At 35.1% G+C, this 15,631-nt stretch overlaps 3 protein-coding genes across 4 annotated transcripts; 2 read left to right on the forward strand and 1 right to left on the reverse strand.

Annotated features, from left to right (window-relative positions):
- Positions 1,604–3,327, forward strand: LOC105164647 (thioredoxin-like protein YLS8). The gene is made up of 2 exons (XM_011083347.2): positions 1,604–1,869; positions 2,689–3,327. Exons 1-2 carry the CDS (start codon positions 1,750–1,752, stop codon positions 2,995–2,997), a joined length of 429 nt encoding a protein of 142 aa, XP_011081649.1. The 5' UTR covers positions 1,604–1,749; the 3' UTR covers positions 2,998–3,327.
- Positions 3,850–6,206, forward strand: LOC105164648 (ran-binding protein 1 homolog c-like). Its single transcript, XM_011083348.2, has 4 exons — positions 3,850–4,112; positions 4,673–4,824; positions 5,048–5,173; positions 5,701–6,206. Exons 1-4 carry the CDS (start codon positions 3,943–3,945, stop codon positions 5,919–5,921), a joined length of 669 nt encoding a protein of 222 aa, XP_011081650.1. The 5' UTR covers positions 3,850–3,942; the 3' UTR covers positions 5,922–6,206.
- LOC105164649 (serine/threonine-protein kinase tricorner) lies at positions 6,792–13,454 on the reverse strand. Of its 2 annotated transcripts, XM_011083349.2 has the most exons (13): positions 13,106–13,453; positions 11,928–12,102; positions 11,609–11,692; positions 11,013–11,254; positions 10,643–10,886; positions 10,127–10,206; positions 9,426–9,510; positions 8,568–8,699; positions 8,372–8,485; positions 7,901–7,948; positions 7,610–7,694; positions 7,277–7,327; positions 6,792–7,198 (listed from the first exon to the last, which is right to left on the reverse strand). In XM_011083349.2, the coding sequence occupies exons 1-13, from the start codon at positions 13,246–13,248 to the stop codon at positions 7,104–7,106; spliced, it is 1,578 nt and encodes a 525-aa protein (XP_011081651.1). In that variant the 5' UTR covers positions 13,249–13,453; the 3' UTR covers positions 6,792–7,103. The 2 variants fall into 2 exon arrangements, with proteins under 2 accessions (XP_011081651.1, XP_011081652.1); XM_011083350.2 differs by lacking the exons at positions 6,792–7,198; positions 7,277–7,327 and having other exon boundaries at positions 7,604–7,740; positions 13,106–13,454.

The raw sequence follows: 15,631 nt of genomic DNA on the forward strand, positions 1-15,631 counted from the left end.
TCCCTTTCCCCACCCTATAATAATTCTACACCAATGTGTGCACTATATTTCAAGTCCCATTTACTACTTTGTGCCATGAACTAATTAAATCATAGAAAAATATAAAAATAAATTCAAAATCAACTATAATAAATTTATTTGAATTAATTATAGTACTTGGATTGACATATCACTCATTCTGCGTAAATTGATACGATGTGTTAACCAGTAAAATAGTACTTAAATTCCAACTTGATGTTCCCATTCAAATAAATAAACAATCATTTCTTTTGGGTTAAGCTGCTTATTCAGCTCAATCTAAAAAAATAAACCAACTCTCAACCAATTAAAATTTTATTACTTGTAATTTATCCAGTGGAGCCCAAACACTTGAAAAATTACAAATATAAATATATTTTTGTCTTTTCTCAAGTTTAAGTATTTATAGAATTATTTAATATGTAAGAAGAAGATAGCATGACTTGAAACATATAAAAGTTGAATTAAGAAGGTGTTTAGCTAAACTTATAAACTCCTAACAACATTTTATAATATGTTGCTAATTTCTTTTTAAAAACTTTATAAAATTTTAAAATAAGATGTTTTGAATCTTGTAAGTTCGTTACCTAACTTTTTTTTATAAGTTATATAAAATTAATATGTCAGATAAAAATATCCGCATTCATACACTCTCACACACACTTTCCTCACTCTCTCTACGATTTAAATTTTTTTTTTATTATTTAATTTTTCTAACATTCGGAAAATATATAATACTCAATTATTTAATAATAAATTATTATAATTAAATAAAATAAGATTCGTATTGATATTATATTTACTGAAAAATATAATTAAAGATATTATAAATTATACGACTAGAAATAATTATTGTATTAACAAAGAAAATATAAACAATATATCTATATCAATATTCGACTAGTATGAATGTACATATATATTATTTTTACTCAAAAGCTTAGGTAATGATTCGTCATTTTTTTTTATTATAAAAAGATTATCTATTAAATTTTATTTGAAATTAAACTAATGAGTACTATTTATAAAAGTATTTTAAATTTTTTTAAAGCAAAATATGTTAAGAAATAGCAGATTATTTGATTCTAATAATATTACACCCATTTTAGTCATTTTTCAATAAAGGCCTTATTATGCCAAACACCCTAACATCTTATAAGTTTTAACATTTTATTTTATCCAAATATTTTAGAAGCTTATTTTTAAAATATAATCCAATATTTTATAAACTTCTAAAATATTTTATAAGATATAAGAGCTTATAAGATGTATTAAAAAAATTTAGTCAAAAACCCTCTTAAATAAAATAAGGGAACAAAATATCTGTGTAAGTAGTGAAAAAATTATTACAATATAATTGAGTCGAATTAATTATATAATAAGTATTATATTTTGTTACGTCACTTATTTCAATTGTACGGCAATAAAATATTATACTACAAAATATGGGCACTCTAAATTGTGATATCAGGAATTTGCCGAATGACCCCTAAGAGTTTGTGATTTCCGTAAAAGCCCCCGGAAAAATTGCCACTTCTAGAAGCATTTTCAGTAGAAATTGTAGAAAATTGCAGCAACATGGATCGAAACCGAAGTCTAGCTAAAAGCGCGTGAATCTTCCAGAGACTTCAATCCAAAAGCAGAACTTCTACCCACAAGCTTATTCCACACACATCCGCGCAGTGAATTTCTCTTTCTACGGAGAGGCTTGCGTTGTGAGACATCTAAACGATGTCGTATTTGCTGCCGCACCTTCACTCCGGATGGGCCGTCGATCAGGCGATCCTCGCTGAGGAGGAACGCCTCGTCATCATCCGTTTCGGTCATGACTGGGACGAAACCTGTATGCAGGTCGGTTTTCTTTGCTATTTTACTGTTATATACAGAATTTATTTCTCTTTTCAGAAGTTTTGTTTGTTTGAGTGAATTTCATAGTAAATCGGGTTTTTTGGACACATTGCTGTTGAGTTCTAGGTTTTCTTTGGGGTGTTTTTGCGATTTTTGGCTGCATAGTTGCTGCAATTAGGGTTGTATCAGGGTGATAGTGAATTGGAAGTTTTGGATTATAGTATGAAGCTTTATTCATGCTTCCCAAATGTTGCTGGGGAAATTGGTTAAAAGTGGGAATGCGTAGACTTAACTGATAACATCAATAGTATATTGTTGGTTGTATTATGAACAAGTATTGTCGTGATGTGCTGATCATTTATCTTGACGATTTGCCCATCATTGGTAACTATCACTTTACTAGCCATGATCTCGATTAATTTAAATTGGGCGTTCCGCGATATGAATACAAGTTCTATGTAAGAATGATATTTTTGACATTAAATAAAACTAGAAAATGCACTGATCACTGCTCTTCAATATTGTTTTTGTCCGTGAATTACTGTTAAGCCTTGTGCTGCTCCATGTTATGTCTTCCACATCTACTTAGGTTCAAGGTTTTTTTCGTAAATACTCATATGATATTTAGTTGTTCACATGATTAAGTTTGGGCTTTGTATTTGATTTCTGTCAACTAATGATCATGTGTCTTCTCTTTCAAGGTTTTTATGGTGGTGTCTATTTCTGTTGGACTGCAGCTTGAAATATGTCCCATTATGTACAGTTTACTTATGCACTGCTGGTTATTAGCTATCTCACTTGTTTCTTCATTTTAATTTTCAGATGGATGAGGTGCTGGCTTCAGTTGCTGAGACAATAAAGAACTTTGCTGTGATATATCTGGTGGATATCACAGAAGTGCCAGATTTCAATACTATGTATGAGTTGTACGACCCTTCCACTGTCATGTTCTTCTTCAGGAACAAGCACATTATGATTGATCTTGGCACTGGAAACAACAACAAGATCAACTGGGCCTTAAAGGATAAGCAGGAGTTTATTGACATTGTTGAGACCGTGTATCGTGGTGCCAGGAAGGGCCGTGGTCTAGTTATTGCGCCTAAAGATTACTCTACCAAATATCGTTATTGAGTTTGGCGTATCTCTTTCAACAATTGTATGGCATTATTGATCTTCAATAGCCCATAACTTGAGCTTGTAAGCTGGCACATTTAGCCTAATTGCTCCAGTGACTGCAGTTACGTTATGCTTTTGGGGGTGATCGGCGATGATGTACGCATAATTGTTTGTTCAAACTCTCTGCTTATAAATGAAGCTTAGGAGAGTATTACTGTGTATGAAACTCAAGAACACATCTTAAAACTTGGCCTTCGGATGCCGATGTGATTGTTAAGGGTGCTAGTATGTTGCCTTTTACTGGTATGTGATTTAACGTCTGTGGAAGTTACCTATTCATAGTTATTCTCCCATCAACTAGGAAGCCTTTGATTGAACCTTTATACTTTGTGTTCTGGGAGATTGTACCACTCCATTTCTTCTAATGGATTCATATGTAGAGTTAATACTTGGAGAGTGCGATTATCATGGATTTTCCTTTGAAACATATTATCAGGTTGGCTAGCTAAATTGTTTGGATTTAGTTAATTTATTAACATAGAATACGTAATCAAATTAAACTACTTAACTATGCTAAATTTGAAGGTTTTTAGAGAAAATATTCTTTGAATAATGAGAAGGTATGGAATAATGTTGCCAATGCGTCGTCAACAAAGACTGGATTAAATTTTAACCGGATCTGGATCCACCAACAAAGACTTTAAATTTATAACGAGTGCATCTGGCTTTGAAATGACAAGAAAGAATTATCATGAATCGGGTCGGACCCGACCCAGTAACACAAATCAATTGTAAGCCCATTTTATGTTGGTAGGAGCCCAAATTTGATTGGGCCTATCGAAACCCTTAAAAAGGAAATCTCCAGCTAATCTCTACTAGGCAACACTCCTCTTTCACCACTGCAAAACCCTAACCTTTCGCCGGATCTCACTGAATCTCTCTGTCTCTCTCTAGTCAATCATGGCAAGCACAACGGAACCCACTACTCTAAAAAGGGAAGAAGAAGAAGAGGAAGACTCAAAGCCAGCCGCAGATGACGAGGATACCGGGGCTCAAGTGGCACCGATCGTCAAACTCCAAGAAGTTGCAGTTACTACTGGCGAAGAAAACGAAGATGTTCTCCTTGACTTGTTAGTGACCTGATTCTCGATTTAATTTGATCTAAAGTGCTTATTAACTTTTTCTTTGCTAGAATTGGTTTATGGTCTGGAACAGTTGATGAAGCAGTTGAAGTTCGATTGTTTATGCAATTGATGCAGTTGTTGTGGGGTTTCCAATGAATCGATGCAATCAAATTGAATTGACCAAAATATGATTTTGGTTTCCAGGTTTTATATGAATTGATGCAGTTGATGAAGTGGGTGTCATAGTGTTGTCACTTATATGTCGTGATTGTGTTTGAGATGTGTAATTCTTTTGGTTGGATCATGGATGGTTTGTGATTGAAATGAGTTGCGGATTTACTTCAATACTTATGCGCATGTGTTTTATAAGGTTTTTTTCTTTTTCCTTCTCTCTCTCTCTCCCCCTCTCTCTCTTCTGCCTTGGAAAGTGGGCTTTTGAAAGGATCTTGAATGAATTGATTGAAGCAGATTTGGATTGTTTGGTCTTTTTGCAGTGTGAATGTTGTGGTGGTGATTGTTTTGAGTTTAGTAATTATCATTGTTAATTTAAATCTTTTTCATTGTAGGAAATCAAAGTTGTATAGATTTGACAAGGAAGGCAACCAATGGAAAGAGAGGGGAGTTGGTACCGTGAAGCTACTCAAGCACAAAGAGACTGGCAAAGTTAGGCTTGTTATGAGGCAGAACAAGATCCTTAAGATCTGTGCCAATCATCTTGGTCAGGAAATCATATCCTTAATTTTTGCAGTAGTACATTAAATTTTGGTTGCTGTGTACTTGGCTGTTTTATGTTTCTCTTATACATATGTTCAAAGTGGGTTTTTGAGTTTTGATGTTGGTTTTGCAATTGTAAATGTTGTTTTATTGGTTAAAGATTCATGATGTGTGATGGTGAGATGATCCGCTTGGCTACCAATTGAGTTTTTTCTTTCTACTTGTAGTGCTACCCACAATGACGGTTCAAGAGCATCAGGGGAACGACAAGTCATGTGTGTGGCATGCTGCTGATTTTGCGGATGGAGAACTGAAGGAGGAGACTTTCTGCATTCGTTTTGCCTCTGTTGAGAGTGAGTTGATTCCATATTTTATCTCCAAACATGAATTTAGTTCTGCAGTGTAGCTAATTCGGGTACTGATTCTATATATTAGTAGTAAGCCTAATGGGTTTATATGTTAAGAAACTTAAAGCCAATGAATTTATTGTCTAGGGATGGATTTATCTGTTTATAAAGATACGGCAGTACTTTCGTTTTATAATTACCTTCTCTATATGTTCTATTTTTACATATATATCATAGTTGAAAAGCCTTCAGCTGAAAGTGAGGATCAGTTTGGGACGTCACTCAACACAGCATATCACCAACTTGTATTTATTCACAAACCTTGGCATTAACTTTAAATGACTGTCCTTGTATAATCTATGCGCTGTTGGGGTGAATAAGCAGTGATCTTGTTGCATTAGGATGTGAATTAAATGCCTAAGGGTGCAAGTGCAAGTTCATCATTCATATATTTTCTTCCCCCTCAGATGCTGCATATCATTCTGGGTTAAACCTGTATTAAATTTTGCCTCTCTGTTTTCCTTTTGCTTCAGATTGCAAAGCTTTCAAGGATAAGATTGAAGAAATCACTGAATCTCTGGCAAAGGACAGTGGAGAGAGTGAAGAAGCTAAAACTGCTGCCAGTCTTATTGAAAAGTTGAGTGTTGAAGGAAAGGATAAAGAAGAGAAAAAGGAGGCTGAAGAAGCACCTTTAGCCTCAGAAGGGAAGAAGGATGACAATGCGAAGCAGGAAATATCTGGCGATGGGAAGTAACTATTTGATGTTCTTGTCTGGGTTTTTATCGACAAGGGTTGAAAAATGGGTAATTCGGTGAACATAAACCGAGTGCCATATGTTATGAACATATAGTGTATTTCTTATTTGGTCTGCTTGATGTTTCCTGGTTGGTTGGTGTCAATTGGTGTGTTTGGAGTCCCAGAATGTGTTTTTATATTTTTGTCATGCCCCTTTTGCTGCACATTTTGTACTGCGAGAATTTTAAACAGGGTTCCCCCCCAGCGTATATCTTTATCCTGAGATTATAAGGTTTTTGCTGCACTTTGGATTCTCAAATATCTTTCTCTTTTCTTTTTTGAATAAGGGGTAAAGTAGATCCATCCTTGGAGATGCGTTCAACTTGCTGCCTTTTTAAGAGTGGAAGGATAACTGCAGTTCTAAACGTGGGCTTCATTCTATCTCCTTAGGCACGCTATATCCTCTGTGGACGAGGAACTCGTTATGGTACATACTTGGATCACATTATATGCAGCTAAAAGAACTCCGACCACATTTAACAGTAGTTGGCCATTTATTGTTCAAAACCGCCTGTTTGTTTCAGTAGTTGGCCATTTATTGTTCAAAACCGCCTGTTTGTTTTCGGTCCAAACGCCCGCCCTCTTGCCAATTTAAGGAATAAAGTGGGGAGGTTTAGGTTATCGTCGTCCCCTACATATATCATTGGCTGTGGTATCACAAACCTGGTAAGCAGACAATACCAGCGACGAAGAGTTTAAGTCTAATGTTCATGAAACTGTAATTTCTTTTTCCCCTAAAAAACATAAAATAATAATGATAAAATATCATATGAAATAAACTTCTTCCTTAACACAGTGAAGGAGTATCTGGATAGTTAGGCATCTAGTAAATATTTGGTCAGAAAACTGCCACGAGAGAGAGCAAGTTCCCTCGCAAACCTGGGCAGCCAGGACCAATTCCCACAACCTACTCTAATTTCATATTACAGACTTCTCTACTAGTAAAAGCATGTTTATGCCGTAAAAGTAGACAAATTTATGAGCCAACATACTGTACAATTGAGTGATGCCACTACAGAATTTGAGGCAGCCATCTATCTCAGTTTGAACGCTGAAAGGGGCGAGAACCTACAAATATACAGGCATTCGCCACCATCCTTGATAACATTTTCCAATTTCCAAAACCGTTGGAATATCAGTACTACTGTGGAGACATATCATCATCCATTGACGTGATCATTTGTACATCTGTTTCCTCAGGTGTTCCTCTCCTCAGTTGAGTACCCATGGAATCACCTATCAGATACATTGATTTACTCGATGTTCATGCAACAAGTCTTAACTAGCAAATCCAATCTTGAACATGCATCTTACCAAATATAGAATCAATTGATGGTCGACTTGGTGATGTACTTCTCGAATGATCTGCAGCTTAAACTCAATATAAGGATTTTCTATGCATATAGAACAATTTTTTCAATATAAAAAATAATAATAAAAGTCAGAAACAGTCTCTAAATATTAGGTAAATTGTTTTTTGAAATAGAATGTTCAGGTAGCAGTCATTTCGAGAGACGTGAAAATGAAGTACTATGTGTAGGGAGCACTTTGTTGAAAATATCTGCTGAGGTGTATATGTCTAAGCCAGGTCTAGCAGATATATATATATATATATACAGAAAACTCAGGGGTAATCCAAATCCTTGCCTGATGAATATCGCAGTGCCTTGACAGCATCAAAGTTCTTGTATGTATAGCCCACAAAACTTAAATCTTTTGGAGTAAGATGCATCTGCTTGATTAAACATGAGTAAAAAAGTCATTTACCTTGCTCATTCCTAAGCATAAGAAAAGTAAATCATTAGAGGAAAGAAGATCATCTTATGATAACAGCATTCAGAAAATTGCCAGAACAAGCAAAATCAAAATGAAGCACATAATACATAAATAGCAGGATTGTGCAACAAATAAACTTAATATACATAAAGAAAGCAAAACCTTTCGTGAGGGTCCTGAGCCAGATCTTGTTGGTGTTGGAGGATCCAACTGTAAAAGACAATGAGAAAATTGCATCAGTAAGTCTACTAAAAATAGAAGAGACTACAGAAAGCACTTGGCATAGGAACATCAAAGACACTGAAAGATGATAATTGTATTCAAGAACGCGGCACATGTTCAACGAAAACACAATAGTAGAAAATATGTAACCGGTTCACTACTAAAGACGTCTTCAAAACTTGAGATATCCCATTATATTCCAAGTCTTAGCATGGACGAAATTTCTTCGCGCAGATTCACAGTACAAATCAGAAAATCACTGGGTAAAACAGAAAAAGGAAGAATCCATTGCGCTTACTCCATAGGTCTAAAATTAAATAAGAATCACTATAATTTGATATTTGTGAGTATTTGTCTTAATTGTAGCATAGATAGCATAAAATGTAATAAAGCAAAGATATTAGGGTATACTTCATCAAACTTCATAAAGTTCTGGGTGTCCAGCTCCCCATTAACCTCTGGTTTAAAGGCTGCTTCCATTTCATATAGTTTATCCCATTCAATATCAGCAAACCAAGGGTGTGCCTGCATGCATTCGTTCAAAATTTAAGTGACAGAAGAGGGGGGACAGTGAAGAATTATGTAACACCCAACAACCACAAACTACCTTTATCTGGGCTGCGCCTCCAGTTCCAAGCCTATGTTCCACATCACAGAGTAACCTACAGATGAGATCTTTTGCCTCGGGGCTCAATTTGGTATCTTCAGGAAATCTCAGGTGATTTCTCCAATGAACAATCTGGCAAGTATTTGTTAACCGTATCAGATTGCAGATGCATCAACAATAATTCTAATTCGTAAAGAAATATGTTGACATTTCCATTTTATTATATAGCTAAAGGCCCACAGGCAACTTTTGTGTGATAAACCAACAGAATTTACAACAGTTAGCAAATGGCTGATACCATTCTTGTTCTCACTCTTGCTAAAGATGAACATACACCAGCAAAACACTTTGTGAATGTCATGCATTCATAAAACTCTCTCAGCTCAAGGAAGCCATGATCACATACATATATTTTGTATGGTGGCAATTCTACATCTCTTCGATTAACTTAAAAGACACAGACAGCAAATGGGTTATTCAAAGGACAATAAGCATTTATCAATGTACTCTGCTGAAAAATGTGAGGACAAGCAGCCGCAAGCAGTTGTGAGTACGTGGGGCATAGTGACTTGGTATTTGGTCTTTCAGATCAATGTGGCAATCCTCCAGAGAGTGGGCAGATGCAGAATCAACCTAAGAACGGTTTCGTGCAATTTTGAGGAAGTTTATGACTAAGACATTAGGACATTGAAAAATTAGCATGCACTTGTGCAATTTCAGCGGCTCTTAGCGCATTGTATATACAATTATACATATCTTCCAGTTATTGCATTTAAAGATGTAGACATGTTGTAGTACTAGAGAGCCATCAAGATCAGAGAAAACAATTGAGTTGACATTATACACAAAAAGATATACCTTCCTGCAAGTGGTCATAGGATCATCAGAATAAAATGGGGGGTAGCCAACAAGCATCTCATACATAATTGCGCCCAGTGACCACCTGCATGCATGTGGTAGTAAAAGTGTATAAGAGACCAACAGATTAGCACAAGTTTCCACCTTCTGTGGCTTCTAGTTCATAATGCAGTATAGAGAACATAGACTTGTCAAAGGGTAGGGTAGGGTCTTACCCTTCCCATAACTTTCATACCCATACCCTATTCAATGGGTAGAGACCCCTACCCTACCCTAGACCCCATTAAGTAAGCGGGTATGGGTAGGGGTCTAATACCCTAAAATACCCATTGGTATGGGTAAAGGTTTAGTAATAACTCAAATTTAACTTTCTAATAAAATTAATTGAAACTTAACTTGACGACCCTAAGAGAATGCATGTAGCCCTGAATGCTAAAGTCATTGCTAACACTTCATTATATAGATTCAAGCATCAACATGTTGGTTGTAAATTGTGATAGGTGCACGTCTGTTCAAGAAGGCTCACATCGTGCCATTCGTCTTTTAAGTTATGCACCATGGAAAGTAAAACATATAGGTGACAAGATACAAGCTAAATAAATCGTGTACAGACACATCTTTTAAATTGATAGACGTTCTCTAACACATAAATTATAAAAAGTAACTGATGCAATAAGATGAAAGAATAACACGTAACTGACCAATCACACTCCATGCCATATCCCTTCTTCAACAACACTTCTGGAGCAATATAGTCTGGCGTACCCACAGTTGAAAATGCCTTGGAGCAGAAAACAGATGATTAAATCATGTACTAGAAAGCAATGAAACAGAAGTCACCAGTTACGACACAACTTAATGAGATCTATCGAGTGCCTTCCTATATAAAGAGAAGATGAACAGAAGGTTCCACGGAATTAATTACTAGACTAGATATTAGGAAAACTCTTCATATTAGAAGGTTCTCTGTATCTCTCTTTAACCCATATCAAATCTTAGATGGAAATATCAGCTAATAAAACAAATATTAGAAAGAATAAATTAAAACTCAACCAAGCAATTTCTGAAAGAGGTTGCGACGAATTACAAAACAAAAGGAATCCGTGCAACGTGTTCTCTCCTTATCTGATTGTCACAGAGCAAACATAACTAATGGACAAGGCCCTGATCCAATGGTTATAAAGGAAAAGGTTAGCCTCCAAATTCTTTTGACTTACCAACTTTCTCCTATTCATCTGCCAGTGTTGAAGTTGCTCACGAGGACTCCTCCAATTACTTCCATTTGCCGCATCAGGAAAGTGTCCATCAATGTCCATTGGCTCCCTTATATTCTCATCATCCATGGCTTCGTTCTCATTCACTGTAGATAAAGTTCTACAATCAAGTGGTTTGCAAAGACCAAAGTCTGAGAGCTTCATGTGACCATTCTTGTCGAGCAGAAGGTTGTCTGGTTTGATATCCCTAAAGAGGAAATGAGAAGAAAAGTGAACATGATAAAATTGATCTTCTATAACATTGAAGAGGGCCCAATTCTCCAGAAAAGTAAGTATCCAGACTCTAGTTCATTGAATATTAGATCATACCCACCTATGAATATAATTATGCTTGTGAATGGACTCAATGGCGAGCACACTTTGAGCAATGTAAAATTTAGCCACACTTTCAGAAAGCGTGTCTTCTCTCATCAGCAGAGTCATCATATCACCACCAGGGAGATACTCCATGATTAGGTATAAATACTCAGCATCTTGAAAAGAGTAATACAACTTAACTATGCAGTGGCTGGCCACTTCTGCCAACAGGTTCCTCTCTGCTCTAACATGTTCTACCTATGAAACAGAACAGTTTCAGATGTCAGTGCACAAGCACTTCCAGAAACTCAGAATGTGGGTAACCATGCCTCACCCACACAAGGAAAATGTAAATGAAAATATATAAATATAGATCTCTCTCTCTCTCTCTCTCTCTCTCTCTCTCTCTCTCTCTCTCTCTCTCTCTCGCTCTCGCTCTCTCTCTCTCTCAATATATATATATATATATATATGACACCTTTTGAATTTATGTAAAATGTTGAAACCTTGAGAGAGTTGAAATTTCTCATTGGTCATAAGGAACCATGTAGGAAAATTCATAAAAGACTAATAAGAAAAAGAAAATTCTGCATGTTTGATCAATAAAGTCACCTGTCCTCTTGATACCATTTCAGATTTCTTCAACTTCTTCATGGCATAAATATTGCCTGATTTTTTCTCCCGGCATAACCGTACCTGTACTTTCAATTTTAATCAGTAGCAGAGAGAGCAACCAAAAATACAGATAACTGCATATTCATCAGATGAAAGAAGAGGTCTATATCTGTTCGTGGGGAAGCTGGATTTGAAGTTGAGAATATAGTTTGATATACAAAGATGGCATTAAAAATTGCATTTTCATGATCAGTAATATATTAGAAACCATTTTAAACTGCGATGGAAAAAGATAAAGATGCTGCAAGTCACCAACCTCGCCAAAGGCTCCACGACCTATGATGGTTAGATGTTCAAAATCATCTACACATATCCTGTTCCTTCTCAGTCGCATAAACTCCGTTTCCTTTCGTTCTAAATCTTTAAGTAGATTTATCTGTTCCTCTTTGGGCACATCTGAAGATGCCAACTTTCTTTCTAGTATCCATCGCCTGGAATGAAAAACATAAAAGTTTTGGGAATTTTTACAGCATAGCCAAATATCTGGAAATGTAAATTTAAAGTAGAGTTGTTGGTTGAATGCTTTAGAAAACTTCAATGGTTTTGGCATAGACTTCAGAATTTACGTGAAACATGGAAAATCCGTCGTATTTGGATAAAAAAGGTCAGATTGGATATGGTTTCTCACTTCACACTCTACAAGTGGAAAAAACTAAAAGCAAAACACATGGGAGATATACATCACATTAGGATCCAAAAAGCCGCTATAAATGTCATCGCTCGCTTCCACTTCATGACCACAATGTAGTAAAAGGGGTGGCTAAAATTAATGTCTGATGGAGCTGACGTAATGAACTTTGTTGACAATCAGAAGAATTGCATGCCAAAATTTGGTTATTAATGTTCATAACTAATTAAGCCATACATGCTGTTCTAAATGTCCTTCAATTCTTTTAAAGTCGTGTAGAACTATTCATGCATAGAAAATCAGTTATAACAGATTACAACCAGCATAGACTCTTATAAATCTCAGTACCTTTTATGATATTAACTCACTTAAGTACATAGACTCTTCAAATTGAGCTCACTGCATCCATAAATCACTAGAAATGAAATCCTTCAAATTCAAATAAATTTTCAGAAGGAAAAAAAGAAAAAGAAAAAGGAGCACACACACACACGCAAAAACACACATAAATTCACCATCTATACATGCATTGGATTGAGGAAAATTCGAATCAACCACAACTTTAACCGACTTACAGAATAAAAGTCCACAGGCCGAATTTAGAATTAAAAAAAAAAAAAAAAAAAAAAAAAAACTCGAAGCAGGCACTAGATCTTGTAAACGATGAACTTAAATCACAACGCGAACTAATTAGTTCAATTTTTACTATACTCGACTACATTTCTAAGTCAAAAAGTCGCCACAAATACAAGCACATAGCTCTTTGTTGATACACATATGTATATTGTATTTATCTATAACAATACCTCTCCTTTCTTTCTTGTATGCTTTTCATCTGATTTTTGTAGTGATTCTCGATGAACTGTTTGGCAGCGGCCACTTTTTCCATTGTCAAACTTGAACCCAGAATTTCTTCTCCCCCCTTGTTATTATTTCCTTCTCCATCCATTTTCGCTTCCCTTCTCTCTCTAGATTTCCGCTAAGTTTTCGTTTTCTCTCTCTAAACTGTCTGTGTATATATAGACAATAGTTGTGTCACTGTGTGAGTGAGTGAGCGAGTGACTGTGTGTGTGTGTTTTGTATTTATTGCAGGAGCGAGAAAGGGAAAACCTCAGCAGCCCCTCGGCGTCGTTTTACTTCATCAGCTCGTACTTTCGGAAGGATCCCCTACACTGCATAATTAGTGGCACCTTTCTGCTGAAAGTGATTGTACATCGACACTTTTGGGGCAATATTTAACACAAATATTAATATTGATGCCGCTTGCTATGCAATTAATATATCTTATTATTCATTCTGATTTTGTATAAATTTAATAATTTTATTTTAAAAATACATCTCGCTAGAGAGAGGGACTTTGAGACTTATAAATCACTCAAATTACTCGTTTGCAATCAACGTGGGACACTTACCTATATCAAATACAAATCTTAATAAGTGATTAATATTGACAACTACCTATAATATTTTTCATGTAATTACTCTAAAACTACACTTCACCCTTTTATTTATAATATTATCTTATGTTAAATTTCTCAATAATATTAAAAAATAATAATTCAAAAAATAATTTGTGTCTCGTTCTCTCTCTCATAACGAGAGCATCAATTCTAATTTATTATAATAAAAGATAAAAAATTACTATAATTATTAATTTTCACAATCCAACAAGTTTCTTCTCTAAATAATAACTATCTATTTGGGGAAAAAAAAAAGAGAAAACAAATATTCAAACTTATTTTATAAAAATTATAGAATCAATAATACGTAAGATTTGAAAGAAAAATACATTCCTTGGGTGGTTTCATATGAGCGATGTACAAGTTAAAAAATGACAGGGTGTAGGGAGAGCGGTTGTAGCGGATTGCTACCCGGGTCACAAAAAGGGTTGGATCTGGTGCAAATGACAGGTCCGCTCTAATCTGGACTGACTTGGCAGCTCCCAATTTTTTATAAGTTTGTCTGTCTGATAAGGGTTTTATTTTATTAATTTATCGTTTTAAATTTTTCATAATAACAATTATACTTTGGAAAGGTGTCGAAATTACATTCAATAAACTATGCCACATAATGAACTATTAGTCATCTTATGAGATCAATGAGTAATTAATGGACTTAATTAGTGTTGCCAATATGGGTTACAGTCCACGACTCTAACCCAACCCAATTAATTTTGAATCGAGCTATTTGAAATATTTCAAAATTAGGTGTAATTAGACTCGACATATTTTGTTATGTCTTTTAATATAAACTAAATTTTCAAGAGAAAAACAAAATAAAAAGGTTGAAAAATTCAATATTGTTGGATGAGCAAATTGTGAACATTATTTGAAAATTGTGTATAGCAACTGGGGAAGGTTTGGCAGAGAATACAAGTCATATATATATATATATATATATCATGTTTGACTTTAACTCATAATAATTGTCAATCTTCTCTACCACCAACATTGGCTAAAATGATTGCAATCCCTAATTTCCTGTTGCTCTGAAATATAATTTAGACTTTTGACTCATTCTGATGGGAAAACAGTAATCTCACATTTCCTCTGTTTGAGAACAGAAGATGGTCAAGTGCTTAAGTTACACCACAAAAATCTCAATGACATTTGATGTTCAAGGGTTTGGACCAACTGAAATATAATAGATAGGATCCAAGGAAAACAACGATCCCAAAGTCTGGACGTTCGACGTCTATTTGTAGTTTTTTGAAGAACAATAATATAGGGGTTAGGGAGGAATATCGCCTACTATTCATGTTAATTTTGATATTTATTGATTTTTAATGTGTATATCGAATGAGAAATTAATATTTATTGATTTTTAAAGTGTATTCCGAATGAGAAAGCATTGATTGAGTTCGTGTTTATCCAAGTCAAGAAAAAAATATATTTTCAAACGAAATAAACGTGATAAACGCTCTACACCTAACAAATAATGGAAGAAGATTTGTTTATTGTTGTGGCACTTTTCATACATTTCCTACAATCATAGGTGAATGGTGTGAAGGGGATCTGTCTTAACTTCATTGTCAACAACATTCACACGGAATACACTGACTATCATGGTAAATGTAAAGTAGGACCTATAGATGGATGCAGATCAAAATTAGCAGTATGAGAAAGAATTCATCCAATGGCCACTAAAGCACAAAGCGATCATCAGCTAATTTGTCCTAAAACAGTAATCAAATGCCATAAAGTCGATCCGTTTAATAAATATTGTGGCTGTCATTTTCAGCACAAGAATGATCAAGGGATAATCTCTTTGTTCAGGGAGCCGGAAGCAGTATGATTCTTGCCGTTTGCTGAGTGAAACAGACTTAGGATACC

Source organism: Sesamum indicum, linkage group LG6, assembly GCF_000512975.1.
Source record: "Sesamum indicum cultivar Zhongzhi No. 13 linkage group LG6, S_indicum_v1.0, whole genome shotgun sequence".
NCBI classification, from domain to species: Eukaryota; Viridiplantae; Streptophyta; class Magnoliopsida; order Lamiales; family Pedaliaceae; genus Sesamum; species Sesamum indicum.